Source organism: Callithrix jacchus, chromosome X, assembly GCF_049354715.1.
Source record: "Callithrix jacchus isolate 240 chromosome X, calJac240_pri, whole genome shotgun sequence".
Classification (NCBI taxonomy): domain Eukaryota; kingdom Metazoa; phylum Chordata; class Mammalia; order Primates; family Cebidae; genus Callithrix; species Callithrix jacchus.
Window position 1 is genome coordinate 90,155,262 of NC_133524.1, and position 19,154 is coordinate 90,174,415.

Below are 19,154 nucleotides of genomic sequence, written 5' to 3' on the forward strand. Positions count from 1 at the left end.
TTCAACACCTTGGTTTTGAAATATTTTGTTCAAATAAAATATAACTTTAAAAAGTCAGCACATGCTCAGTACTTTATGGAGTTTTTTTCTAAATCATTTTTCTCCTTTCCTATCTTTGGCCCTCCTTTTGCTTCTCAGCTGTACCAGTCACCTCAGAATCCAGATCCTCCTTATTGGAAACCTCATCACTTTCAGGACTTTCATTCTGTAATCTGCAGGCACAATCCCAAATTTTCATAAATGTGCTCGTGAACTCAAACATCTAATAAAGTGAAGATATATACCTTTACCCAGAGCCTGCAATTCCTGATAAAAATCAGCTTCTATGTTATCACATCGCCCTGAAGCTTTTTAAGGGCAAATGAACTGGCATTGCCAGATAGTGTAGTACCTCCAGGCTTGGAACACTCCAGGCTGCAGAATGGGGCATTTAGATCCTTTGACTGTGTTGTCACTTTCTTCACTCAGCTCAGGTTCCTTCCATTACCTTTTTAGTAGTCTCTGTCACTTCTGCTTAGGAATGTCTCTTGTTATATGAGTCTACCACCTTAAACTAAAAAGACCCAAGATTTAGAATAACTAGGTGGATACTCAGAGCCCAACTCAGGAGAGGAATGAGCTCATTAACAAGGAGGTGGTCTGGACTGCAAAGGAAGACAAAGAGACGGTGGAGGCGCGGTCTGGAGGAGGAGGTGACCTATTCCTCGGGCTGGGGGCAGCTGGCCTCAGCTTTGAGTCATAGCAGCAAGAAACAGCACACCATAAGGAAGGTGTAGAAGACCCATTGAACACTTCTCACTACCTCCCCTTCCCCCTTACCTTAGCTCCCAGCGGGCTTCTCTGTCTAACATCATTATCTGAGCAAGCGTGACGGGCAAACATGCAGCCCAATACACGTGCCAGCCCAACGTATTTCCTGGCTCTGCCCACCTTCCTTAACATGTAGAGGTGGTTGAAGCATACACTAGAGACTAATTGCATTTCCAGTATCCCATCCTTACTGATGGATAAATCTTTGGCCCTCTGCAACCCTACCCCGTCCCTAGATTTAAAGTTAAAAAGAGCAGTGATAAAACCTTATCAAGAGAGAAACTGGAAAAAAATACATCAATCCACAAAAAGGGCATATCTTAGTATAGTGTGCTTCTGAATGATGTTTATCTTGTGCATTTCTGCTTCTATTTTGCAAATATTATATTATAACACGTGTTCCTTTAATATGGAAAACACAGAAAGGGAAGGTGCTAAATAATTTGGTAAGAGATCTAAGATGCAAAAAGCATATTGCATCCCATGTATAAATTTTCAGTGTCCTGCTCTCTGTGATGTCTGGCAAGTACAGTATGTATCCAATTTAAACACCTATGCAGCAGGAGCCAGGTGCAGTATATTTATTATAGTCTTCATTTGGTTCTGGCATATAAGTAAATCTTCCATATCCATTTTTCACTGATGCAAAGAATTTCAGAAATAAAACAGGCACTGTAAAAAAAAAAATACTGTGGTATTGCTAAAAACAATTTGTTTCCTGATGTTGTGGAAATCATAAAAAATACCTAACTATCCAAACACATGTGGTTGGTTAAATACGACATCGGTTGTAATATTTTTACATTACAGAAATCGGGGGAGGGACTAATGTTAAGCAGAAACAAAAGCAAGATGCTAAACTATATATGGTGGGGTATGGAAGACTGCTGTAGATCATTTTATGCCTAGAGAGCCAGAAATTCTAAAGTCCTGTCTTACTTTGGCTACAGTTTCCTATGAGGTTTTCTTTCTTTTTTTTTTTTTTTTTACTGCATTTTAGGTTTTGGGGTACATGTGAAAAACATGCAAGATTGTTGCATAGGTACACACACGGCAGTTTGATTTGCTGCCTTCCTCCCCATCACCTATGTCTGGCATTTCTCCCCATGCTACCTCTCCCCAACTCCCCTCCCCCCATTGTCCCTCCCCTATTCCCCTTCCTCCACAGACCCCAGTGTGTGATGCTTCAAGAAAAACATATGTGGACTGGGAAATGACAAATGTGAGATAAGATACCATTTTATTATTTGCTGTGCTTCTCCCTTTATATCCAGGGCAAAGCTGCCTCGTAAACTGAGTTTAAGGGTGAGGGAACGTGCTCCCACTTATCACGAACCAAAATCTTAGGATCTAATTAATCTGTGACAAGCTGCATGGTGGAGAATAGATGAGAGCCTGACGTCACCTGTAAGAAAAAATTAGCCAAGGTAGTGTGACCTCCTCCCATGTCAAGGTTAAGGGTGCAACCATAATTTCTTATGCATAAATGGCCTTTGTAAGTGATGCATTGCAGCTTTCCTTCCCCTCTTCTCTCCAATTCCCTCTCCCCTTTCCCCCCACCCTCCTATTCCTTCTGCTACACACCTTCCTTCCCTTTCCCTTTCTCACCTCTTTCTTCTCCATCCCTCCTTTATCCCTCCTCCCTTAACCATCCCCACCCTCTCCTTCCTTACCCTTCCTTTCCCTCCATGCCCTGTTCCTTCTCTTTGTCCCATTGCTCTCCAAAACCTTGAATGAGTGTCCTCTAACAGAAAAACTAAGATGTGGAAAATACATCAGAATATTAATAAGTTATCTTTTATTAAATTGTCCTTTTCTGTGTGATCCTCTACTTTTTTCTATGATAAGCATCCCTGTTTTATAGTCAGAAGGCTAGATTTTTATAGTATAACACACTTTAATATTTATTTATTTTAGGTTGCAATAAAAGAACATGAAAAACAGTATCAAATGAAGTGACTATTTTCAGTGAAAGTAGAACACAATACAAAGAAAACATGGTATCTTCAGTTTACAATTATACAATATAAGGTGAATGAACTGTTTATAAATACTACATAATATTAACACCTCGGTGGTAAACAATAACATCATTATGATTAAATTTATAGGCCACTATATGTCACATACACAAGCGCTCAATTTAATCAAGTGTGGTCTTGACATTCTTAAATGTATGCTAATCTTTTTCAAGCAGTCAAACTTCAAAATACACTGTTTTAGTTAGCATAAGTACTGTATTTCTATAGCAAACTAAGGAAGGCACAGCCAGTGCAAGCAGATTTAAACTTTAGTCTTCTGGGCTGGAAAAAAGAAAAAATAAAACACTTGCATTGGTACTTTATAAACTTTTTTTTTTCAAGCAAATATTTGTTTCATTAACAATTCTGACAGTTTCACAGCTACAGTCTAACAGGAACATGACCAAAGGACATCACAAAAGTCAATACTCTGTAGCACCAAACTTACATGCTTTAGATAACTGACAACAGCTTACATATTTTGAAGAATATTATACTACCACAGTCTAGATAGCATAAACTGGCACTTAGACACTTTTTAGGACAATTTTTCAAATACAGACTACCAAGAAACTACAAAAACATGACTATAAGAAATAATAGTATTCAGGTTACAGGTTAGGGTTTTACTTTTTTCAAGACTGTATGAATCTGCTCCACTTCTTGAATTTTTAAGATTCTTGAAAAATCTTTCAGATTGACCTTTTTATTTTCTATACTTCCTGTTTCCGTAATCTTTGCCAACTCCATAGTAGGAACCGTATTCATTGACTTCTCCAGTATAGTAATAGATTGACTTCAGGATGACATTATCATGTAAAATCTGCCCAATTTCAAAGTCCTCATCAAGGATAGCATCTTCTTGTGGTTCCAGCTTTCCAATCATAGGAATCTCAGGAGGGCTAAAGAAATTGAAGAATGATGAATTAGGAACCACTCTTGGCTGGATTTCTCCAGTAGCAGTTGTGCGACTCTGGATAGTTTTCACCGTAACATCTTTTCCTCTTCTCCAGTCTATCTTGCAGCCTTTGCAATCTTCAATTTCCCATCCCCAAGAAAAGAAGGGATCATGGTGATCTGGTTTTGACTTTATTATATATGTCTTTACCAGCACCTCATTTCTGAAATATGGATTGGGTAGAAAATGAAATTCAAAGGTGTAACTTACAGGCTGGCCAGGTTTTGAGAACTTCAGGTTAACATCCGACAAGAACTTCAGAATCGGCTCATCATACTTCTGAATCATAGGCCCCAGCTTGTCAACATTCTTTAAAACAATCAGCCAATAGTCAGGAATGCCTTTAGGGTCTTCTCTTTTAGGCTTTCCCCTCCTAGCTCTTTTAAGACTTACTCTTTCCGGAAGCCTTTCCTCAGGAACTCTTTTATGAGCCTCTCTTACTCCAGCCCTTGGCTTAGCCTCTGTTGCTTTAGGCTGTTCTTTATCTTCGGCCTTTGCCTGGGGGGCTTCTTTAGGATCTTCTTTGACTTCAGGGATTGCCTCCATACCGTCTTCAGAATATGCTTTTTCTTCAGCCTTTACCTCAGCAATTTCTTTAGGAACTACCTTTTCTTCATCCATTACCTCAGCAATTTCTTTAGGAATGACCTTTTCTTCATCCATTACCTCAGCAATTTCTTTAGGAATTACCTTTTCTTCATCCATTACCTCAGCAATTTCTTTAGGAATTACCTTTTCTTCATCCATTACCTCAGCAATTTCTTTAGGAACTTCTTTTTCCTCATCCTTTACCTCAGGAATTTCTTTAGGAACTTCCTTTTCCTCATCCTTTACCTCAGGAATTTCTTTAGGAACTTCCTTTTCTTCATCCTTTACCTCAGGAATTTCTTTAGGAACTTCCTTCTCTTCAGCCTTCACCTCCGGGTTTTCTTTAGGCTTTTCTTCTTCCTCACCCTCTAAGGGAGGCATTTCACTAAGGGTGTCATCCTGCACCTCCTCATCACTGCTGAACTCCTCATCCTCTGAATTCCATTCACACTCTTCTTCTGTAGGCTCGTATTCTGCATTGATGATTTGAAACCGCCTATCATACAGAGGCTTGTTGAGTTCAGCATATTTTCTTTCAAGATCATGAATTGCTTTTAAGAACATCGTGTCTACCTTGTCACATTCATCTTGAATGTTTCTAAGCGCTTGCACACGATTTCTAACAGCCTGAGGCAGCTTAATCACGAAATCTGTTCTCCACGGAGCCCGCCGCGCCCTTCTGGAAGGCTCAGGTACCCTCTTCTTTCTATATAAGCCGCTGCCGCTGCTAGTGCTGCTACTGCCGCTGCTGCTGCTGCTGCTGCTACTGCTGCTGCTGCTACTGCTACTAGTGCTGCTGCTAGAGCTACTGCTGTCAGATTCTTCCCCAGAATCACTAGCCGAGCTAGCCATCTCCTCTTCGGCAACACTTTGGGCGACAGGTTCCGAGACCTCTTTAAAATCTGCTTCTGCCATTTTGCAAGCCTGCAAAACTCTACCGCGGAGACCGCGCGCCCAGAGATGGGCAGAAAATGACTCACGGATGCTTGGGTGGCGGCGGCGGAGGCCCGGGCTGCGGAGGTGGCAGCGGCGATGGCAGCAGCGGCGCAGAGCGGAGCTGGAGCTGAGAATGCAGAGGCCGGCGCTGAGGTGGCAGCGGCAGTGAACGCCTGGGCGACAGCGGTAGCTGCAAGGCCTCTCCCGGCTGCAGCTACGGAGTGCCGAGGTGTGCCGCAGCCGAATGGCGCAGTATGAGACCCCGAGATCTCTTCTCGTTTTAGATCGCGAGCCCCCTCCCCTTGCAGTCAGACCTCCCGTTCATTTCGTTCCCAGTGTGCCTTTAGTTCGCTCCTCATTTGCTGGTCCACCTTAATTGACAAATCGTACGCCCAACGAACAGCCAAACGCCACTGCTCCTGGCTCCGCCCACCTTCCCAGACGCTGCTCGCTGGCCGAGGTGCGACCCCCTGGATGGTGTCCCCCCTACCCCCCAAAAAGTCTACATTTATAGTTTTATAATTCAAAAAGCAAAAAAAAAAAAAAAAAAAAAAGTAGACATGAGATAAAAATGCCAGCCATAGTTCCGAACAAGGGCAGAAGAGGCGTGTCTTCCTTCTGCTATTCGCCCATCCGGATTTCCAGTTTAGTTTGTCACGGGTCTCCTGACAAAACCCTGTTTAAAAAAAAATTGAATGAAAATGGTCTAAATGGCGTCATTGGGTAGTGTGACTATGGACGATTTAAAAACAAAACGATTTTCTCTAAATATTCTATGAGCATGTATTTTTACACTGGATAAAAAAGGGGAGAGTCGGTTATTGGTAGAGGGGGGAGGGACTAGACAGCAGGCGTATTGCATTCCACGAAGCTGATTTAATAAGTGCTGTCTGTGATGTTTGGCAAGCCTGGTTTATATCCATCTACAAGGTTTGCGAACCCATGTTGCCGTGAGTCAGTTACACCATTTTTATTATATTTCTCTTTTTAGGCTGGCATATATTATACCCCAACCTTGCTGCTAACTTGCCACGTAGCCCTTCTCAATGCTTGCAACAACCTTGTAGATAAAACAAAGAGGTATTAAATGTTAGGTAGTATTGTTAAAAAGCAAATGATGTGCGTTATACTTTTGTGCAGCAGGTTTCAATTCGAAGAACAGTGGGATGGGAGGGGGAATTTGTGCTAATGAATGTGCATCTTCTGTCAGTGTATGCGATGTCATCTGCCACCAATTTCCTTCTAATGTTGTAAAATTCTAACCATATTAAAGTATGATTTACAAGTCCAGTAATATGTGAATAAACTTTTGCAAAATGAAGTTTAAAAACGGGTATTTGTTATTTTTATTTACAGGATTTTTTTTTTCTGCTACAGAACAACTCCCTTGGTACAATAAAAAAAGACGAGTATTTACTTTTCATTGAAAGGTAAGGAACATGTTTAGCACATTTTAAAGAATGACAAAAATTGCTCATCTCCATCTGAATAAAAGTTTACAGGATACAGTCATTTAGAGATGTATTTTAGATAATTATCTTGATAATTCTATGGAAACAGGAAAATCTACAGAGGTGATTTGGCATCCTAATGCAGAAAATAACCCACTTAACCGCATTAACTATCTAAACCTGATCATAGAATACAAGTGGTAAATCAAAATATGAAATATGATAAATTATTCGTTTCAAATGAAGAAATGTATTAAAGTTAGATTAATCTTTATAGAATTTGTGCTTTGTCATGTAGTCACGTTTTTTAAAAGTTAGGAAACGCTTTTCTGTTTCACAAATGCATTTACTTTTACTGTTTCTCTCTAATTGTCAAAGTCTGTGAACATTGCAAAGATAAAACCTCAATATAGAAAATTTCAGTGGTAGTGAAAGCACACAATCTTATCCACTAAATGATAAGGATTACTAGCATTTTGATGCACTTTCTTCCAGAAATTTCCTCGTGCATATACATACCTGCCTATTTAGGTATACTGCTTTATCTATGTGATACCATATTATGTTTTGTAATCTGTTCATTTATCAATTACTAATGACTATATTTTCATCTTATTTTTAAAGAAATACATATTTCATGGAAATAATTGCCTTAATTTATTTGACCAATTCCTGTTATAGGGTGGCTATTTCTATACCATCTCTCCCCTTAAATGCATACTATTTTCCTGTTACGGTAAAAGTGTCCCTGAATACCTAAAGCATATATTTCTATGCACTTGTGAAAATTGGTCATGAGATAAATTCCTAGAATTGGATGCTCTGGGGATAATCATTTCATATTATGAAATTATTATTGTATTCATTTTGCCAAACTCTGCAGAATGATTATCACAATTTACAACTCCAACAGTGCATAAAGTTTCTTTTTTTGTCATTCAACTAATATATTTTCGTGCCTGTCATATGCCCTGCAAATGTGGTAAAGGACTGTAGTATAATGGTGAATGAAACTTACTAAGTGCATATTCTTTCATTGAATAATTTTAGTCAAAACAAATGTTATAGAAACAATGATTTACATTAAGGGGGTTATACCATAAATTTTGTTCTGCAACTTACTATTTTTATTTTAAATTATGGAGATTTTTTAAAAGTATGCTCTTTTAAATTTTTTTTAAATGTTTTAAATTTTATAGCATCAGGAATTAGTATTTTAGAGTCAGTCATGAGTTAGGAATCCAGATTGTTAAAATATTTATTTTTATTAGCTAGTAAATTTTTCTAGTACCATTTATTTGGTAATCTTTCTATCTCATGCTTGCTTGAAATGCTACTTTGCTCACATAAAAGAAATTCCTTGTGTCTGTTTCTAAATTATTTTCTGATTCATTGGTCAGACTTTTTCTGCAAATATCTAATGAGTCGGTTTTAAGATAATTTTACTTTCCGTAAAAATGGTATGTGTTCATTGATAAAGTCAGACAGTACATTGAAATACAAAGAATAAAGTAAAAGTAACTCAAAATACCACGGAGAAGTAATCACTACTTATATTTGTAATCAACATCTCCAAATTAATTTATCAATGTTATATATTTGTATTTCTTAGATTAGTGGTAAGATTGTCTTTTCATATGTTTATTGTTTATTTGAGAAACGTCTATTCATATTTTTATTTGTTTTCCACTGAATTAAGCAAGAAATTAGTCAGTGGTGAAATCCTAAAGGTGAAATGATTTTGGCCTTGACTTACTTAAGGCAACTATGATTTCTTCAGGAAATAACTCATGATATTGGGCAAATGTGACTAAATTACTTTCAATTACTTTCATATTCAGACTTTTTTTTATGGATGCTTGCGGGGTTTTTTGGATGCTTTTCAAGGATTACGGATTACTACTTAACCACTCACGCTGATTCTGGAAAAGTTTGGAATAGAACATGGGGAAGAAACATAAAAAAAATCTTTCAAAAACATCACACAAAAATAACCTATTAATCAATCATTGTGATTTTCAATTTGGAATTATTTTTTCCATAGATGTAGACAATGAAAATGGTTGAAAGTAGATGACTTTTCTAATCACAATACTCTACTTCCATTATGTATACATAAGTATCTTGTAATGTACTTTTATTTTTGTGGCTTTTCTTGGATCAATTTGTTTATTTAATGTCGTGTAGTAGGTATCTAAATGAAAATAATATCCTATTTGTTCTACTGTGAAATATAAGTATCAGTTTAATCATATCATATACTTATTTTTCTTAGTAAGGTTAAATATAAATTATTTGCATAGTGATATGTTCTTTGTTCAATTCATAGATGATATTTTTTGGGGGGAGGGCTAAATGATCCTGTTTCTACCTGAAATGATACATAACAGAGAATCTGATAGTATGCTCAGACTGAACATAGTACATTAATATCTGTTGTTACCTCCCTTAATATGAACATACACACAATCCCTTCCACCACCACTCCTGCCACACAAACACACAAAGTATATAATGACAAGTATAATGACAAGTATAGCAGCATATCTTTTGTTGTAGATATCAAAAAGCAAAGCATTGCAAGTTCATTTATTTTTGAATGGCTTTTTCCCTGTTCTTCCTGGACGAGTTTTATCTGAATACACAAGTTAATTCCTTTTTAAAAACCATGTTATTGATGTATAATAGACACACAATAATGGCATGTAAAGTATACAGTTTTGTAAATTTTGATAAATGTGTGAATCAGTGAAAGTATCACCACAGACAAAATAATGAAAATTGTACCATTCCCAACAGTTTCCTTATATATCTTTCAATCTCTCCTCTTGTCCCTAGACAATCACTGGTCTGTTTTCTGTTCCTATGGATTAATTTGCATTTTCTAAAATTTTATAGGTGGAATAATGTAGTATGTCCCTCTTTTTTTGCCTGTTTTTCACTACCAGAATTATTTTTGAAATTCACCCATGTTGTTGTGTGTATCGGGAGTTTATTTTTCCTGTTTACGGCTGAGTGATTATTCATTACTTGGCAATACTACAATTTTTGATGGGCATTTTTGTTGTTTTGAGTTCTGGGCTACTACAAATAAGGCTGCTATGATCATTTGTATACAAGTTTTCTATGGACATATGTTTTAATTTCTTTTAGAGAAATACATAGGAGTGGAATGTTTGGATCATATGGTATGTGTATGTTTCACTTTTTAAGGAATTACCTGTTTTCCAAAGTGGTTGTTTTGCCTTTCCATCAACAGTGCCAACACTTGATATGGACAGTGTTATAAAAGTTAGCCATTCTAATAGATATTCAGTAGTATTTCATTGTGATTTTAATTTATATTTCTTTGATGACTAATGATGTGCTGATTTACCATCTACATAGCTTCTTTGGTGAAGTGACCATTTGTATTTTCTCCATTAAAAAATTGGGATTGCAGTTTTACTATTAAGTTTTCAGGGTTCTTTATATACTCTGGATGCAAGTTCTTTATCAGTTATGGCATCTGCAAATATTTTCTCCCAGACTGTATATTTTCTTTACATTCCCTTAAGGTTGCCTTTCACTGTTTAAAGAGAAAACATTTGTAATTTTTATATCGATATATCATACATCATATTTTGAGGGCACATGTGATTTTGATACATGCATACAATGTGTAATGGTCAACTCAGGGTAATTGGGATAAGAAGTTTGCAATTTTCAAAGTCCAATTTATCTTGTTTTTCTTCTATGGAGCATACTTTGGGTGTCATCTGTTAGAAATCTTTGCTTAACCCAAGGTCACAATTATTTTCTTCCTTTTTTTAAAAAAGTTTTATACTTTTAAGTTTCACATATAGGTCTGATACATTTTTGCAAAAAGTACAAGATACGGTTGAAGGTTTATTTCTTTTGATATGGATATGCAGTTGTTCCAGCACTGTTTGTTGAATAGACCGTCTTTTCACCACTGACTTGCCTTTCCACATTTGTGAAAAATTAGTTGTCCTTGTATGTGTGCGTCTATGTTGGACTCTCTAATCTGTTCTTTTGTGTACTGATTTTAATGACAGAATCGGAACTTATCCATTTTTAAGATACATTTGGGAAAGAATGAGAACAAAATTGTGTGATAACAGAATTCCATTACAGTGGAGACAGTCACAGAAGCTGGATCTTCATCCTTGACATTTCAGGTCTCCTCCCAAGTATGTGAGATAAAGGGTCAGATAACAGCAGTAAAAACGTAGAAAACAAATAACAAAAAGAAACATAAATGTTCTTCTATTCTGTGGAGTTGCCATTGTGTAGGTGTCCACAGCCCAGCCACAGGAAATAGTAGTTAGCATTATTCAGGAGCACAAATAATGTCTTTGTTTTTCTCACATCTGATAAAGAGTGACCTACTTGCTAAAACTGAAATATTAAATAGAAAGTATCTTCAAGTTGTTAATAAATTAAGGTTAAAAAAATAATAGTAATAAAACATTGGTTATGATGATATTATTATTAATAGTAATAAATAAAATATTGGTTGTTTTATAACGTTTTAAACCATAGCAATGGTTTTCAAAGCACAAATATTTCATTTTATGCTTATTCCAATAATAAGGATATACTCAAATGAACAGAATATGGTGTGTGGTTATAGATTTTTATTTTCTAAGGAAATATTTCTGAATTGCATTTCTTGCACTATAGCCTTAACTGCATGGAGTTTAAAAGGGAAATTACAATTAATGCAGTGGAAGATAAGGAATATTAGCTCCTAATTTGGATATTTAATATAGCACTATTTTTTAAAATGTAATTGTTATGTAAAAATTACATATATTTTTGCCATATAACATGATGTTTTGGCATATGTATACATTATTGAATGACTAAATCAAGCATTTTAACATATGTATTACCTCAAATACTTATTTTTTTTCTGGTGAGAACACTCTAAATCTACTCTCTTACCTCCCTCCTGTCCAACTGAAGTGTTGTATCTTTTGAACAGTACCTCCTCAAACCCCTAACTCCCAATAGTCTAGTAACCACCATTTTACTCTTTGTTCCTATGAATTTGACATTTTTATGCTCTACATGTAATTGAGATCACATGAGATTTGTCTTTCTGTACCTGGCTTATTTCACTTAGCATATTGTTCTCTAGGTTTTTTTATTGCATTTTAGGTTTTGGGGTACATGTGCAGAACATGCGAGATAGTTGCGTAGGTACACACGTGTCAGTGTGATTTGCTGTCTTCCTCCCCTTCACCCACATCTGGCATTTCTCCCCATGCTATTCCTCCCCAACTCCCCCCCGCACTGTCCCTCCCCTATTCCCCTCAATAGACCCCAGTGTGTAGTGCTTCCCTCCCTGTGTCCATGTGTTCTCATTATTCATCACCCACCTATGAGTGAGAACATGCGGTATTTCATTTTGTTCTCTAGATTTATCTATGTTGCTGCAAATGACATGATTTCCCTTTTTAAAGGCCAAACAATACTTTATTGTGTATGTATACCACATTTTCTTCATCCATTCATCAATTGACGAACACTTAGGTTTAATTCCATATCTTGGCTATTGTACATAATGCTGCAGTGGACATGGGAGTGCAGATATGTCTGCAATGTATTGATTTCATATCCTATGGATATAAACTCAGTAGCGGGGTTACTAGATCATATGGTAGTTCCATTTTTATGGTAGTTTTGAGGAATGTTCATACTGTTTTCCATAATGACTATACTAATTCACATTACCAGCAACAGTTTACAAGGGTTAACTTTTCTCCACATCCTCTCCAACTTATCTTTTGTCTTTTTGGTAATAGCTATTCTAACAAGAGTGAAATGATATCCCATTATGGTTTTAATTTGCATTTACCTGATGATTGGTGATGTCAAGTATTTTTTCATATACCTGTTGTCCATTTGTATACCTTTTGAACAACATCTCTGAATTCTTTGCCCGTTTTTTAAAATTACTGAGTTGTTTGAGTTCCTTATATATTTTGAATATTTAACCCCTTATCATATGTATGGTTTGCAAATGTATTCTGCCATTCCATATATTGCCTCTTCACTTGTTTATTTCCTTTATTGTGCAAAAACTTTCTAATTTGATGTGATGCATTCTATTTTTGCTTTTGTTGTTAATGCTAGTTTTCAATGTACAAACAGCATACATTCTTCAAAAATATAAAACCACATCACAGAGGAATGCTTTTACAAGAATAATCAAGAATCTTTTGCCTGTAATACTCATCTGAAGAATTTTCATCCTAAAATTAGAATAAAGCAAACCTTTTTATTGCAAGTTTGAATGTATATATTTAGTTTTACTAAAAAGGAGGGAAAAATCCAAATGCTTTGAAAAGTGAACAATGTTTATTATATATAGATAGGCAGATGTATCTTATATACATATGATACATATGCATATATCTCATATATAAGACATATATCTTATGTGATATCTTATATATCTTATATCTATCTATCTATATTGATGTTTTCAATGGCTATTTCCACATTTTGCAATTTATTTGGACAAAGAGGAAGCCGAAAGTGACATTTTCTGCTAATTTTTATCCAGAATATCCAAATACATTTAATTAATTTCATTAGATACCTCCTCTGAGAAAAAAATTAGTTCTTCTCCATTCTGGCAGATGTTTCTATGAAAGTATATGTTTACTATGTAGTATAGACTAATGTTTCAGCAAATCTACTATTGATACTTTCAAGATGATGATAGCTAACACTTCACAATTCTCTAAGAAGTGAGTAAACAAACAAGATGTCAATGAACTAATTGTTACTTTTGGTTAAAAAAATCTGCTTCTTAGAGAAAGAAGAAATAAAGGTATATGTTCTCTAGATTCATTACTTTGATTTAGCAACTCTCTTAAAACAGATGTAAACAAAATTTTAAAATTATAATATTGACCAGGTTTGTCTGTCTTCTCTTATAACTGGTGTTTATCTAGCTAAAAGAATAAGAATTTTTGTTGTTGTTGTTTAGAGGTAACTATATACCTTAATTAACTGTTTCATTATCTACATCATGAGAATATGTTTAGCCTTTTTTGTAAGAAAGATTAAATGTGACAGAAAAGAGAATTACATAAATGATTAGGCTAGTTGACCAATCTGCTTGTAGCAGTGTCCAAACTGCTCCTTAGCCTCTCAGATGTGCTATACACGGTTCTTTGAAAGGTCTTTCTGAAAACACTTATATCCTTGCTCTAATTTCAAACTTTTAGTGATACTCCACTGTCTTGAATCAAATAAGTGTATAAGTACAAGCTGTGTCTTTTACCGTCCAGAGACCTTGGGCAAATTTCTTAACTCTCTATGCCTCAATTTTCTTATCTGTGGAATGAGGATAATAATAATACCCATCTTATAGAGCAATGGTGAGCTTGAAATGACATAATACATATAAAACTCTTATAACATAGTGCATGTTCAATCAGTTTTTACTTATCTCCTCGAGAAATACTTATCCAATGGAACATAGTTCTTTAACTCTTCCTTTCCTTCAGGGCTTATTTGCTTAGAGTGTAATACATTTTTGTATGCTTTATGATAAACATTATAACAGGGCCACACAGGTCATTTATTATGTGTACACACAATGTTTTTTTCCTGTGAATATTTTAAGTTTACCTAGGACTGAGACCAAGATATTTTCTTATTTATAATCCCTTTTACTTGCTCAAAGTATTGCTCTTCACAAGAATACATTTAATACTGTACTAATTAACTTTTTGAATAAATGAACTGGCTTCCTCACAGCAGTACCATTTTTTTTTCCGAGACAGGGTTTCACTCTTATTGTCCAGGCTGGAGTGCAATGGCATGATCTTGGCTCACTGCAGCCTCTGCCTCCCGGGTTGAAGAGATTCTTCTACCTCAGCCTCCCAAGAAGCTGGGATTATAGGCGTTTGCCACCACACCAGGCTAATTTTTGTGTTTTTAGTAGAGATGGGGTTTCTCCATATTGGTCAGGCTGGTCTTGAACTCCTCACTTCAAGTGATCCACCCGCCTCAGCCTCCCAAAGTGCTGAGATTACAGGTATGAGTCACTGCACTCAACCAGCAGTACCATTTTTACTTGCTGTCCAAATAAAATTTGTTTTTAGCCTTTAATTGCATCCTAATTTTATTTAACAATTGTCTCTTAATTGTGCCCAAATTAGTGATACATATCTGTCATGCAACAAATTACATTAGTTTACTAAATTTTCAGGCTTTAAAGAATTGGTGTTTTAACAACTAACTTCTAAAACTTCTAAATAGTAATACCTCACAAACTATTAATCATTAGGACGACACACAGAATCTTCAGAAGAAAAATTTCAGAATCTAATGATGTCCACATTTAATATTAAATTAAAATGTCTGTCTACTTAACCCTTTTATTTCATTAGTATTTTCTTTCTAAAGGGCAGTACTCCTAGATAATAATTATTCTAAAATTGCTTTACATATAATGAGCATGTAAAGGAAAATGTAGATCAAATTACCAGAGCTTCTCACTTTAATAAATAGTACTCTGAATATCTCATAAAATGGCTACCCTGATGACCCAGCTACCTTTATTCTTATCAGAATCTGTTGCTTGAATTAAGCATCATGTAACTTGCCACACTGCATTTTCCTATCTCATAAATTACTAAAAACAACTTCCCTCCAGTTTTTTTATTGTTTAAAAGATACTTTTCTTTTGGAAAGTCAAATCATAGTTCTATTTGTAGATTTTGAGGCACCTCCATACTTTTCTCCACAGTGGCTGTACCAGTTCACATTCCTACCTAAAGTGTGTAAGAGTTCCCTTTTCTATGCATCGTCACCTGCATTTGTTAATTTTTATCTTTTTTATTGTAGCCATCCTAACTGGTGTGAGATGATAGCTCATTGTGGTTTTGATTTGCATTTCCCTGATGATTAGTGATGTTGAACATTTTTAAAATATATTTTTTGGCCATTTGCATGTCTTTGTTCAGATAATTTGCCAATATTTGAAATTGATTTTTTGATTGTTTTGAGTTCTTTGTGTATTCTGGATATTAATTCCCTGATTGGATGAATAGTTTGCAATTATTTTCTCCCATTCTCTAGGTTGACTTTTCACATTGTTGATTGTTTCTTTTGCTGTGCATAAGCTGTTTAGTTTGATATAGTCCCATTTGTTTATTTTTGCATTTGTCATCTGTGTTTTCGAGGTCTTACTCATAAATTCTTTGCCCAAACCAGTTTCCTGAAGCATTTACTCCATGTTTTCTTGTAACAGTTGTACAGTCTTTTGTCTTACATTTAAGTCTGATCCATTTTGAGTTTATTGTTGTATAGGGAGAGAGGTGTGGGAGTCTAGTTTCATTCTTCTGCCTATGGTTATCCAATTTTCCCAGAGCTATTTATTGAAGAGTTTGCCCTTTCCCAATGAGTGTTCTTGGTGCCTTTGTCAAAAATCAGTTGGCTGTAGATATGTGGATTAATTTTTTTATTTTCTGTTCTGCTCTGTTCTATTGAACTATCTGCCTCTTTTTATGCCCAAAGTCAAAACGTTTTAATACAAAAATCAGTTATTAAAACATTTAGATGGTTGGGAAAATGCCAGAAACCAGAGCTTAAGGGCACATTTGCCTTGGCAACTTAGACCTGGATAGCTGGTTCTCAACATGTAAAAACAATGTTCATAATAGAGTGCCAAATGAAAAAAGCAAGTAGTGAGACAGTATCTTTTATTTGATCCCATGTATATAAAAAGTATGGATGTATATATGTTATATGCATGTGTGTTTGTTTTCATTTACATAGAAAAATTTATGACAATAATACACTGAACTAGTGTAATTAGATTCAAGGAAAAGCTTTAACTTTTTCTTTTCTATTCTGAATCACTTTTTGAATTTTTAAAACAAGCATGTATTATTTTTATAATTAAAAAACAAATATTTATGACAATAATGAATAACATTGTTTGGTTAAATTGGGTCATTCTTTGGTCACAGTTTGTATAGAGAGCTGAAATAGTATTTCAGTTACCACTATTGCAAAGTAGGAACTATCTTTCACTTGAACAGCCCTCATATAGGCTGGTCTGATGTGTCATTATAATGGGTGCCATGTAAATCGTTTTTAAGGAGTTTATGCTTTATTCTGATTGGTAGTTGAAGCTTTTACATAGTTGTTCTTTCCAAAAAGCATAGTATTTTTTTGCTATGACAATAAAGTTATCAGAGGCAGTACAGCCCTCCTCTCCATTATGTTCACAGTCTAAGTTCTGTGAAATTACATTTATTGTAATTGTTTCTTCTTATTTCAAAACTTGTATTCTTTTTTTTTTTTTTTTGAGATGGAGTTTCGCTCTTGTTACCCAAGCTGGAGTGCAATGGCGCGATCTCGGCTCACCGCAACCTCCGCCTCCTGGGTTCAGGCAATTCTCCTCCCTCAGCCTCCTGAGTAGCTGAGACTACAGGCACATGCCACCATGCCCAGCTAATTTTTTGTATTTTTAGTAGAGACGGGGTTTCACCATGTTGACCAGGATGGTCTCAATCTCTTGACTTCGTGATCCACCCATTTCGGCCTCCCAAAGTGCTGGGATTACAGGCTTGAGCCACTGCACCCGGCCAACTTCTATTTTTTTTCTTATTGACTTGTACAGCTGTTTTCAATGGAGAATAATGACTCTTGCTTCTAGTGACTTTTCTTACCTGAAAACTGAAGATTGTGAGTGGATTAACCGTTCTTCTGAAAAGTTTATTTTTACTCTTGTAGGAAAAACTTGAGCCAATTTCTACAAATGTCTATCTTAATTTTATTATAGCCTTTTTTCCTGTAGTTTTGCAATGATTTGAAGAAATTTCGACCCATATTGCTTGATCATAAAATCACTGGGCAGATTGTACTTTTTCTTCAAATGATGTGTACCTAATTTACCTGCAAATGATCTATGCTTGTTTCTAAGTTTATATTGTGCTTACCAAGAGATTCTGTTTAATTCACTAAGACTTATGCTCACTGGTCTGAAATTTGAAGTCATTGGACCAAAGTTATTATAAAATAGTGAAAAGAAAAATTGATAGGATGCAAATTTTAGAGAGATAGCTATGAAAACTGATAGAGTATTCTAGTAATTGTTCCCTTCTACATTGTCTTACATTTCAGCCATCATTTTGTTGTTTAGACTCCTGTCATTTCCCACATGGATTATTCACCTCACTTTCTTCATTTATCTTCCAACCTCAAGCACTCTTGCTTCTCTTCCAGCCTACATACTCTGAAATTAACCCTTTTGCCAGGCATAGTGGCTCATGCCTGTAATCTCAGCACTTTGGGAGGCCAAGGCGGGCAGATCACTTGAGGTCAGGAGTTCAAGACCAGCCTGGCCAACATGGTGAAACCTGGTCTCTACTGAAAATACAAAACTTAGGTGGGCGTGGTGGCAGGTGCCTGTAATTCCAGCTACTTGAGAGGCTGAGCCAGGAGAATTGCTTGAACCCGTGAGGTAGAGGCTGCAATGAGCCGAGATGGCACCACTGCACTCCAGTCAGGGTGACAGACTGAGACACCGTCTCAATAAAAAGAAAAAAAAGAAAGAAATTAACCCCTTTAAAATGTAATTTTCTTTATATCATACCCTTCTCTAAAATCAGCAGTCACGTCTCATTTAAAACTAGCATGACATAAGGATAAGAATATCATTTTTGAAGATTTAAATTAGGGTTTAAACCTTGGCCTCCCACATAGCCTCTAGTAGGCAATTTTATACAGCTTAGAATCCGGAGTCAAACATACCCACATTTGCCACTTGCTAACTGTGTGGCCTTGGGAATTTACTAAATTTAACAAATACACACCCTTCTTTTCAGTGAAATGTGGAAAATAATACATAGCGATGTCAATTAGGACTTTTTAGTTACAAGCAGCAGGAAAAGACTCTGTCTCATTTATATAAAATTTAGTTCACTGGAAAAATATCAGGGTATCACAGAATCAATGGGAGGCTAGTGAGTCAGGCATGGAAACAGGCAGAAACTGAAGTAGCCATGGAGACCAAGGAAACAGGGAATACAACATGGCTCCATAGCCAGAATAGTCTAATCATGATGTTGAGGCTAAGATAAACTGGAACATCAGTCATTTTCAATTTAATTACTTGCTACTTGGCTATAAGAGGATGAGACTCTTTGTCATAGTCTCACTTGACTGCTCTCAAAAGAAAATAAGAGTGCCATGAGACAGAGGAAATGGATTTCTAATATCTAATGTACAAAAGATGCCCACTAGGCTTGTGACCCACCAGTCACATAACAGTGCTCGATAAAGGGTTATTTTAACAAGTCTAGACTCATCAGGCATTCATGGCCATTCACTTTCTGGCCTCAGCCTACTTTT

General features: G+C 35.9%; 2 protein-coding genes across 4 annotated transcripts in view; one reads left to right on the forward strand and one right to left on the reverse strand.

Annotated features, from left to right (window-relative positions):
- Positions 1-2,687: 2,687 nt before the first annotated feature.
- On the reverse strand, positions 2,688-5,569 carry NAP1L3 (nucleosome assembly protein 1 like 3). Its single transcript, XM_008989572.5, has one exon. It carries the CDS (start codon positions 5,290-5,292, stop codon positions 3,538-3,540), a length of 1,755 nt encoding a protein of 584 aa, XP_008987820.4. The 5' UTR covers positions 5,293-5,569; the 3' UTR covers positions 2,688-3,537.
- Positions 5,570-5,991: 422 nt separating this feature from the next.
- Positions 5,992-19,154, forward strand: part of FAM133A (family with sequence similarity 133 member A) — a 39,240-nt gene continuing 26,077 nt past the window's right edge. Inside the window, exons 1-2 of one of the 3 annotated variants that reach the window (XM_008989575.5) lie at positions 5,992-6,263; positions 6,670-6,743. The gene's annotated coding sequence lies outside the window, so the exon portion shown is untranslated. The remainder of the gene's footprint in view (positions 6,264-6,669; positions 6,744-19,154) is intronic. The other 2 variants (XM_078362200.1, XM_078362201.1) reach the window with 2 other exon arrangements.